At 59.5% G+C, this 10,818-nt stretch overlaps 1 protein-coding gene across 1 annotated transcript; it reads right to left on the bottom strand.

Moving 5' to 3' along the window:
* Window positions 1-1,392: 1,392 nt before the first annotated feature.
* Window positions 1,393-10,486, bottom strand: CALM3 (calmodulin 3). Its single transcript, XM_052656626.1, has 6 exons — window positions 10,324-10,486; window positions 6,074-6,104; window positions 3,812-3,955; window positions 3,550-3,656; window positions 3,035-3,170; window positions 1,393-2,952 (listed from the first exon to the last, which is right to left on the bottom strand). Exons 1-6 carry the CDS (start codon window positions 10,324-10,326, stop codon window positions 2,924-2,926), a joined length of 450 nt encoding a protein of 149 aa, XP_052512586.1. The 5' UTR covers window positions 10,327-10,486; the 3' UTR covers window positions 1,393-2,923.
* Between the last annotated feature and the right edge of the window lie 332 nt (window positions 10,487-10,818).

Genomic DNA, 10,818 nt, shown 5'->3' with positions numbered 1-10,818 from the left:
TAGTATGCTTGGCTTTGCTGGGCCTTTGTTGCCGTGTGTGGGCTTCCTCTCATTGCTGAGATCGGCTGCTGCTCTCTGGGTGCGGCACTTGGGGTCTCAATGCAGTGGCCCTGCTGGTGGAGCACAGGCTCAGTGGTTGTGGTGCATGAGCTTAGCTACCCTGGGGGCATGTGGGATCTCCCCGACCAGGATCCAACATCGACCAGGATCCAACATCGGCGAACTCTTAACCACTGGACTACCAGGGAAACCACGTCCCCCCCCACCCCCCGGTCCTTTTTTTAAAAAAATGACCATTTACTCTGAAGCCACAGGAAAGCCCGAGTTTGGGCCTCACCAAGCTTCTCCATCCCTCCAAGGCCAGGCGAAGGTGAATAGGCGGCTTTTTACTCCACTGAGCTGTTTCTGCTCACCTCCTGCCTGGTCCCTGTGGTCAAAGACAGCTGCTCAGATGTTAGACTGTGTCTACTGACCGTTCATTCCTGCCCAAGAGGGAATCAGATGGGTTTTGTAGCTGGGGACTGGGTCTCCCCACCTAAGATATTTTTTTGATATGGACAATTTTAAAAGTCTTTGACTTTGTTACAATACTACTTTGTTGAAGGATAATTGCTTTACAGAATTTTGCTTTCTGTTGAACCTCAACAGGAGCTTATTTTTATTGTTTTGTTTTTTGGCACTATGTGGGATCTTAGCTCTCCCTGAATTGGAAGACAAGGTCTCAACCACTGGCCAGACAGGGAAGTCCCATGCCTTCTTCTCCATAGCTCTGCCTTCCTTGGGGAAGTTGAGGAGCTTTCTAGGATTTACAGTCGTTCTGAGCTTTAGTCCTTTGTCTCTAGGGACTGACTGAAGCTGTGAGCTCAGGAACACACCTCTTTTCTCACCACTGTGTTCAGTTCAGTTCAAACTCAGCACTTAGCCTGCCGATAGGCACTGGTCACCTCTTAGCCAGAGGGCCCTGTCAAGAATCCTGACCTGGCCTGGGCCCCGTCTGACCTGGTCTGCCTCTCTTCAGGGATGAGGCCCTTCCTCCTCCTGCACAGCAGGTGACCATCCTTTCAGCTTGCCACTGGTCTGCCCCCAAAGCAGGATGCTCCTGTCACGCAATGGACCTGCCTCAGGCCTTCTTGGGCCTCATCATGCGGTCCTGTGTGTGACTGACAGGTGGCCCTACTAAGGCGGGGTTGGTCTTGCACACCCGTGTAGGCGCCGAGCACTCGAAGCTGACAGGCTGGGACTTCCCTTGTGGCTAAGACTCCACACTCCCAGTGTGAGGGGCTCAGGTTTGATTCTTGGTCAGGGAGCCAGATCCCACAGCAGACACTCTTTGGGGGCAGGGCTTCAGGCCTGTGCAGGGAGCAGGCTCAGAAACCAAGAGGGGAGGAGCAGTCAGGTAGTCACTGTATTTTATTGGAAAACATTGATATATATTTTTCTTCACAGCTTGAACACAAATATTGCCCGGTTTGGAAAAAAAAAAACACTCCGAAAACATCCACAGCTTCACGCCTACCTGCCCTTACCCTCAGCTCTTGGCTGGGTCTCCCGCTATGCCCCACCCCCCCTTCCCTGGAGGCTGGGTGCCACAGGGTGGACGAGAAGATTCTCAAAGCTGGGCAGGTCCCAGGAAAAGCCACTTGATCGACCTGAGGGGTGGGGTGGGATGGGGGTGGGGGGCAGATGAAATGAACAGAAAAAAAACGAAAAAAAAAATCCAGGAAACCGAACTGCCCACGTTGACTTACTTGTCCCAGAGGCGAAAGTCAGAAGCCAGGTTGCGGATCATGCTCTCCGCTGGGGAGTGGGGGGGCAGGCAGGTGGGCGCACAGACAGCACAGACGGGGCTGGGGAGCCGCCGAGCCACCACGGGGAAGCGGGAGGGGCTGGCGGGCCGGCAGGGCTGTTTATTGCAGGTTATGTTCTCTTGAGCGCTTGGTGGGGCACATCCTCCCAATCCCCACTCCTCAGCTAGCCCGGCATGGTTTCAGACAAAAATTAAGAGTTTTAAGGGGTATAAAGAAAAAACGGAAGGATGAGTAGCATGTGACAAAGCGGCCAATCCCACGTGCATTCCCTTGAGGGGACCGGGACGCGGATGGGCATGGGATGTTAGCACCAGGACAGCTTGAGATCACTTGGGGAACATGGGATGGGGGCAGCGTGCAGGGGCACCAGGGGAGCGGGCCCCCCTCGCCCCGCCTCAGGGAGCCAGTCAGATGGTTCACAAGAGCAGCCAATGGCATCTGAGTGCTGCCCAGCCTGGCCGGCCTCCTCATGTGCTAAGAGCATGCCAGCTGCCAAGCCTCCCTCGCCCCCTGGCCTCCTCCTGGGCCACATTCAGGCAACACTGCAGCTCCGGGCCCTCCCCACTACCCTCAGCCCTTCTGGAACGCCACGCTGGGCACTCCTGCCCCGACAGGCTCTGGGATGGGCACAGGGTATTACAGGCTGGTTGCATGCATCAGCAAAAGGCGTGCCTCTCGTGCCCAGCCCTTCTGAGGGCCTCGGCCCCTCCCCAGCAGGTCCCGGGACAGCGCTGGCGTCCACCTCGGCACCCCAAAATAAGATGACCAACGAACAACAAACCAAAACGGACGAGAGCCACCCGGGCTGGAGGAGGAGGGCAGAGGCCCCCTGAAGGGGACTGGGGGGCTCATCTTATGAATGCATCAGGCCTTGGAAGATGTGAATGGAAGGCGGGGGAGGCTGAAGGAAGAGATGGCGGGGGCCTGGAAGGAGACTCGGGAGGAAGAGAAAGAGCAATCATGCAGCTTGGGACAAATCTTTTGTAGCTTTATCAGATTCTCAGTCCATCAACTGGTGTTTGCTAAAACCGGGATAGGCAGGGAGTGTTGAAGAGAGTGCGCGCGCGGGGAGAGAGAGATCGAGAGAACGGGCATCACCAGCTGCCCGGGGGCCTTCACTTTGCAGTCATCATCTGTACAAACTCTGTGGAGAGAAAGACATGGAGGTCAGCAGAGAGTGGGCTCCCCCAGCCCCTGCGGGCATGCAGATGGGGCCGGTAGCTCACCTTCGTAATTGACCTGGCCGTCCCCGTCGATGTCGGCCTCCCTGATCATTTCGTCCACCTCCTCGTCGGTCAGCTTCTCGCCCAGGTTCGTCATGACATGGCGCAGCTCTGCGGCACTGATGTACCCATTGCCGTCCTGTGTGTTGGGGGACAGACAAAGGCTCTGAGCGGGAGGCGTTCGTCTGCCCAGCGCTTTCTTGGGGTACAGTGGGAGAGAGACCCCAGCATGTCGTCCTGGGTGTCAGGAGACAAACAAAGGCTCCGAGCCAGAGGCATCCGTTCGCCCGGCTCTCTCCTGGGGGGCAGTGGGAGAGAGACCCCAGCACGGGGCCGGTCAGTCACCTCCCTTGGCACAGGCGGGGGCTTCCTGTGGTGGCAGAGCAAGCTGGCAGTGGGGTTGGCACTGGAACCTGGCCTCCCGAAGTGGTGACTCCAGTTAGGCTGGGTGTCCTGAGAGCCTACCTGTGCTGCTCTCTGCCGGAATGCCAGAGTCCCCCGGGAAAAGGCCTGCTCACCTTGTCAAAGACACGGAAGGCCTCTCGGATCTCCTCCTCGCTGTCCGTATCCTTCATCTTTCTGGCCATCATGGTCAGGAACTCGGGGAAGTCAATGGTCCCATTCCCTGCAAGGTGGGGGAGGGAGGGAGATGCTCTGGGCCTGGGCCCGAGGAGACGACCCCAGGGCCCTGGTGGAGCAGACGCTGGCCATCCACCCCGCAGGGCGGCTCCCCGGGGGCGCTGGGAGGGGGCTGCCCTCCTGCCCTGGGTGCGGGCTCACCATCTGCATCCACCTCGTTGATCATGTCCTGCAGCTCGGCCTCAGTGGGGTTCTGCCCCAGGGACCTCATCACTGTCCCCAGCTCCTTGGTGGTGATGGTGCCATCCCCATCTTTGTCGAAGAGGGAGAAGGCCTCCTTGAACTCTGCGGAAGGAGCACAGAGAACCAGAGGTGAGGCCACGGGAAGGCCTAAGTCAGGCCCGCCTCAAGAAATAGGAGATCCAGTGCCAGCTCAAGCCTCTCGCCTCTGTACCACGCACAGGCCCCTTCTTCTTTCCATCACCCCTCACTGAGCACCTGCTCGGTGACGGGCAAAGCTGCCTGCACTGAAGACATGGGGGGAAAATGGGCTGACGGTGGCGTTAGAGCCTCTACATTTCTTTTTGGTCCCTGGCTTCAGTCTTTCCCTCGAGTGATGAAATGGACCAGTGTCCTGGAAGGGAAGAGAGCCAAGGTCAGCGGGCCAGGAGAGGAAGGGCAGGAGAGCCTGCAGGACGGCGCTGGGCGCCATGGCATCCCGCCCGATGGGGACTACCAGCCCGGCTCTCGTTTCCAGAGGAGCTGCGTAGGGCAAGAGTGTGGGGGCGGCCGGCAGCGGAGCATGGCTGATGGACTGTGTGGGGTAGGCGGGGTGGGGGGTGTGGAAGGAGAGGGGACGGCTGCCAAACCAGGCGGCCGAGGAGCTAGGGGTGCTGAGTGGGAAGGCCGCAGCTGGGCCCGCATCAGGAGCGGGAGAAGCACGTGGCTCCTGCCCTCCCACTGGGCCCATTTTGGCACCTGGTGCTCCCTGCCCCCAAACCCTCAGGGAACAGATGCCTGGCAGCCTATTCCCAGAGGGTGTGGGCTGGGGTGAGGCGGCGGACAGTTCGCTAATGGGGACGGGGGTGGGGGGTGGCGTGGAGCATGTGTTGGTGTCAAGCGAGGGCAGAGCTGGGGCTGCGCGTGGCCAGCACGGGAGCCATATGTAGAGCCGAGAGGCTCTGCCCGTGCCCGAGCCTCTGGGCCCTGGAGACCCCGAGTCTCCTGGGGGATGCTGGCGCCTCCCTGTGCCGAGGCCTTCTTGTTCTCAGGGGTCATGCGGGCACCCTGCGCTCAGGATCACTGAACAACAATGCAGTTCTCTGGTTTTCCTTGGTGGGTCTCCGTAGCCACCCACCTGGGGCCAAAGTTCAGAGGCTGAAAATGTGGGGAGGGGGAAGGGAGGGGAAGAAAGAAGAGAAGGCAAGCCTACTCTTGCCGCCCCCACTTCAGAAGCGGGGCTTTCTATGCTCGTCACACGCAGCCTGTTGACCCTGACAGTAAGGCCGGGGTCCAGGGGCTACTCTGTGCTGGCCTATGGCTGTGGGACTTAACTGGGAGCTGGTCCCTGTCCTTTAGAGTAGTTCACAGTCTGGGGGGGCGGGGGAGACAGGACACAGAAACCTTCTCAGCACACAGTACTTCCTGTAGCTGTGGGTTACTGGGCTTTAGGGGAGTCTACGAAAGTGAATCACATAGGACTCAAGGACTTCTTTAAGCTTACTGGAAGATCCGTGATGGTTCCCTTGTTCATTTAGTTATTTAGTCAACAAAAATGTACGCAGCAGCCATTATGCTGCAGGTACTAAAGGAACAGCAGGGACCAACACACAGAAAAGCGCCCCAGTCAGGAACTCGTCTAGCGACAGGCAGATGCAGCCGGCAGACATCAGAGATTAATTTCAGATGGTGAGAAAGGCTATTAAGGAAACAGAGAGTAGAGGAAGGCTGTTTATTTGAGATGGGACCAGGGAAGGCCTTTCCAAGATGACATTTGGATCAAGACCCAAAGAAGGAGAAGGAGCTGCCTGGTGCAAAGAGCCGGGGGAAGGCACTTCCAGCCCAGGAAGAAGCGACTGCAAGCATGCGCGAAGGGGAGTGCAGAGGTGGGCGTGACGAGCCCTCTCCTGGGTGGCTCCTGAAGTGGGCCAGGAGCCCTGAAGAGGAGTTCACCTTCTGAGTCTAACTGGCAGGAGCCAGGACAGATGGCCAGGCTCACCCCGCAGCCACCGATTAAAAGGCCCGGTGACCCCTGGCAGGGAGGGGAGCACAGCCCTGCCACCTGATGAGGGCCTGGCTCAGGACTGTGGGGTCTGGTGTCACTGGTGTGCTCTCATACACGTGAGTGAGCTTCTCTGTCAGATGCTCCTCCTGGCTGGAGCAAGACTCGATGCAGAGGCATTCATGCGGCAGGGTGGGGGCAGGAAGGGGGAACGGGGGAGGGAGGGAGGGAAGCAAGCTCACCTGCGATCTGCTCCTCGGTCAGCTGGTCAGCCTGAAAAAGCAGGAAGGAGAAAGTTAGTCACAGGTTGGCACATCTCTCCTTGCTCAGCCCAGCCCCCGCTGGTGCAGCCAGCTCCACATGGCAGTCCATGTACCTGGGCAAGGGCAGTCATGCCAGAGCCAGGACTGGGATCATCCAGTCTGGTGATTCAGGAGGCTGGAGACCCAGGACCTGACGACACCGCCGACCCCAGGGTCTCCAATCAGAGTCAGGGCTCTGGAGCCAGCCCCAGCCCAGCTGCACCTACACTGGCTCACGTCTCGGTGCCGTCACGGCCGCTGGGCGCCCCAGAGGCTGAGTGAAGGGAGCAGTTGCCCTGGAAGCCTAATCAAGCAGCTCTTCCAGAAGGCTCCAAACTGAAGCAGGCCAGGCCCAGGGTAGATAGCCGGCTCTTGCCTAGTTTCTATGTCACCAATGTGGAAGCACCCGGCCAAGCACTGCGGATCCAACTGGCAACAATTCTCCCAAGTGGCGTCTGTGGAGTGCCTGAAAGGACCCGGGCAGGCAGGGGCAGCCCCTGCTCTCTTCGGCACGGCGCACCCTTCACTCCACTGCTCCTTTGGGGCCGGACGGGTGCCAGGAGGGGACTGCAGCGACGGGTGCCAGGAGGGGACTGCAGCAGGCGTGGCGCTGGTGGCAGAGGCTGGAGGACTCAAGTCCCCTCCCCCTGCTGCGCTGCAGTTTTTAACCCTTGCGGGCCCTGGCCCCTCTGGGGACTGGCCAGTAGGTCGGGCAGCCCTCGCTGCATGCTGGGCTTGGGGGCAGGGCAGAGGAGAAGCAGAGGCCAGCCTGTCCTGAACCAGCCCGGCAAAGGGATCCTCCGGGGGAGGAGCCACACGGGGATGGGGGAGCTGAATCCCAACGTTTAGCTTTAGGCAGTAAAAGAGGAATTTTCCTTGGGGTCCATGAATGCTGCCAGAAGGCATGGCTTGCCCTTGGACCGCTGCCCCCTTCCTGATGTCCTCTTACAACTAGGGGAAGGGGCTCCACATCTACAGCAGGCTTCCAGCTCTGAGTCTGAGAGCCCCTCAGACTGAGGCGTGCCACTGTGGGCCCTAGTGTTATTCTGCACAGAGGTTCTAGAACTTCCTTGGGAATCTAGCAAGAACCCCACACCCCCTTCTGCCCCATCCCAAATGTGAAGACCAATCACATTAGAACAAGTCCGACATGCCCTTTTTTTTTCTTTTAAACATAAAGGAAGGACTTGAGGCTGAGCCCCAAATGGGTAGAACAGGAGGGGAAATCAGGGTGATGATTACAGAAGGGAAATGGCTAAGGGAGGGGGAAGCAGGAAGGTAGAGAAGGAAATACACCATACATGTACATTCTGGAAAAGTCCAAAGTCTAAAGGGAAGGTTAGGAGGCCAAATGGAGATGCTTCTGCCTCGCTTTCAAAAGAGACCCAGGGCGGCCAGGCTCCTGCACGCCAGCCTGGCAGCCCCAGGCCCATGAGCCCTTTGCTCCTCTGCTTCCCTTGGCTTCTATGGGCAAAGAAGCCTGAGCCGATCGCCTAGGTCCTGACACCCGAGGAAGCTGCTGGGGGAAACTGAGAAGACAGGATGGGCTTCTGTTGCCAAGGCCAGGCAGTGCCAGGGGCACGGAGGAGGGCTGGGCGAGGGCTGCCCTCCCCCAGCTTTCATCCTTTCCCCTGGCCTGCGTGGTAAGGGCTACCCAACCAGGGCCCTTCGCACCCCTGCCACACCACCCTGGGCAGCACCCACAGGGGCTGGGGCAGGTCGTGGAATGCCCGAGTGGTGCCGAAGGCTGGTGTCTACCGCTCCCTGCCGCCAGGCTGCAACGCGCAGAGGAGGCACTGCCACTGTTCCAGGCTTGCTGCAAATAGGCGTGGCTCTGCCTGCAGGGCCGTCACACTCCCTCCCTCCCTCTTAGGAGACCCTCTCCCCTGCTGGGGAAGGAAAGGGCCCAGCTCCCAGATAGAGATCTCAAAGCAAGGCTGCTGCCCAGAAAACTGATCACTGCTGGGGATCCTTTTCTTCTCAGGGCTTTTTCCCTTTCCAGATCTGCAGATTTTCAGCTTTCACCAAAAACTTCCTGCAGAATAACCCAGCTGGTCCCCTGCTTCCCCATCCCTTTATGATACAGCAAGAGGCCGGACAAGAAAAAAAAAAAATCCTGGGGTGGGGGAGGGAAGAGGGTATTATTTCTCCGCCTTGCCCCAGCCCCCAGCCAGTGCCAGAGAGCAGTGTTAGATGAGATCAGAAACCAAGGCCAGGGCCCCTCACCCGGGCCAAGGAAGAGCCACAGGGCTCAGGCCAAAGTCCAAAGCCAGTGAACAGTGACTTGTCCCACCCATACTTTGCTGATTACAAAGTAAAAGAGAAACTAGTGGGGCCAAAGCTCAGGTCTTATTTGGCAGGTGGGGGCCTCCTGGCGCCTGTCAATGATTCGGTGCCCCTTTAGCAAGGCTCTGCTGGGGGAAAATGGGGTAGCGGCGAGAGGAGCCATCAGGCCTGTGTCAGCAAGTATGAGATCTGATACACAGCAGCGGCTGCCTGCTCTCCCCAGCCTTGCCAGGGAGGATGGCTGCACACGGTTCCGAGGCTGAGCCTGGGGGGGCTGGGGGACTGTGGGTGGCAGGGACCAGGAAAGAACTAGTCTGCTGGTTTTCTCTCAAAGCCCAAGCTGTGGGAATTAACAGAAGCACTCAGGGAGGGCCCCAAAAGAAACAAGAGGCCGTGGGGCCGATGAAGGGGTCCCTCTGGAGGTCCTCTCTGCAGCCCCCACTCCGAGGCCACAAGAACAGGCGTGCGATTGTCACCGACGCCACACTGTACCGCACTGTCACTTGGCACAAGTGAGGAGATGCAGAGTGGTGCGTGGAGCTGAAGACCAAGATAAAACCAGCATTCCTGTGTGGAAAAAACAGCTCTCTGGGTCTGAAAGGGGCAGCAAGCAGGTGAGATTCAAGGCTTTAAAAGCTGGCTCATTTGATGCATCCCAAACTTTGCTCCTCCCCACCCCCATTACATGCGGCTTCAGTGCGCAATAGAGGCCCCAACAACTCCGCCCACCTGCTCCCACTGCCCGGTGTCTGCTGCCCAGCCCCATTCTTCCTGGGAAAGGGACCCTTGAGCCACTCCCTCCGGCCTCTGCAGCCCACTCCCCATCCAGACTGAACAGTCTTTGTCCCAGCTTTGCCCTGGAAACTTCCAGGGAGCTACCCACCATATCCACCTCCAACCCTAGGCCCCCCCTCGGCTGCCATGCATTTTAACATGTCCCCGGATCGCCTTCCATCTCACCTCCCACCACAGAAGCCGAAGTTCTCTCCCACCCCTCACTTTGAAAACCCACCTCCTCATGAACCCAAACACAACGCCCCCCTTCCCCCCAAAAAACCCCAATCTCCCTTCCTAGTTCAATAGTCTTAACCCAATAGGAACCTCAGAACCTTCTCTGGCTGCTCCTGTCCCCCCCCACTGACAAGATTGGCACCCTTTTTTGACCCCTTCCCCGACCCCATCCTTTTCAGTCCCCAGGCATCTTCAAAAGGCTTCCAGAGCATCTTCTAACCTTGGCTGCCACCCACCCCAGGCTCTTCCTTCCAGAGCATGCACCTCACCCTCCTCCTCCTTCCTCTGCAATGTCGGTCTTTGGAGAACCCCCTTTTCTCCCCTCAAGGGTCTGATCTGCAGAAGCGACCCTCCTCCCTGCCTCCCGGGAGGGCTCCCCCTCCACCCAGGCCCAGCTAACCACCACCCCCTCTCAGGGAGTTCCCCAGCAGCCCGGCTTCCCTCCGATTCCCCTTCCTTGCTACCTATTAGGACCCAAAAGCCTTTATCAGGGCACAAATCACTTCCTTCCCTAGCCAACGGCTCTTACCTCGGCCCCCTGGAATCCAAACACCCCACCTTAGCGACCAAACGCCCCATCCTGGGTCCAAGAGTCCAGATGCTCCATCTTCGGCTCAAATGCCCCCTTGGAGGGCTCAAGTGCCCTTTCTGGGGTCTAGACACCCCATCTGGTGCTAAGTGTCGCTTCTGGAAGCCCCCAATTCCCTTTGGGGAGCCAAACGCCCCACTGTGGGTTCAAATGCCCCCGATCAAGGGGAAGAGAAGGGTCCAGAGGCGCTCTCCGGGACCCAAACGCTCCCCTCCAATTCTGAGTCCGCTCGTGCTCTCGGGGGTCCTGCTCCGCCGTGCCCGCCTCAGTGCCCCCAACCTCGGCGGCCCTCAGTCTCACTCACCATGGCGAGAGCCGGGTGTCCGGAGCGCAGGTATCAAGGTTCCTCCGGCGGCGGCAGCAGCTGCAGCAGCTCGAGCTCCGCCGCGCGTCTGCGCCTCCACACTCACTGCCTGCAGCGCGCGCGCCGCCGCCGCCGCCGCCGCCCGCCCCAACGGTCCCTCAACGGCCGCCGCGCGCGCCCCGCCTCGCCCGGCCCCGCCCCGCCCGGTCCGCGCGCCGCCGCACTGCGGCTCCCACGGATCCCTCCGCGCCTCTCTCCGGATTGTCGGGCCCGCGGCTCTCTCACTCCCCACAGGGTTGGGTTTATGGCCGGCCGCGCGCGCGCGCGCGCACCCGCCGCGGGACTACTTTCCGTCGCCATGAGCCCCGCCCCCTGTGCCCACTCTACTTTCCTCCTCGGCGGAGGGGCACCTCTCGGCTGGCGCGTGACGCGTCCCTGTGTGACACGCGCCGCTATTGGGTCCGGGCCGCGGCGGAAATAAGAGCGCGGTGCTGA

This window comes from Budorcas taxicolor, chromosome 18 (assembly GCF_023091745.1).
Source record: "Budorcas taxicolor isolate Tak-1 chromosome 18, Takin1.1, whole genome shotgun sequence".
Classification (NCBI taxonomy): domain Eukaryota; kingdom Metazoa; phylum Chordata; class Mammalia; order Artiodactyla; family Bovidae; genus Budorcas; species Budorcas taxicolor.
Note: the sequence above shows the minus strand (reverse complement) of the source record. Positions and strands in the feature narration are given on the sequence as shown.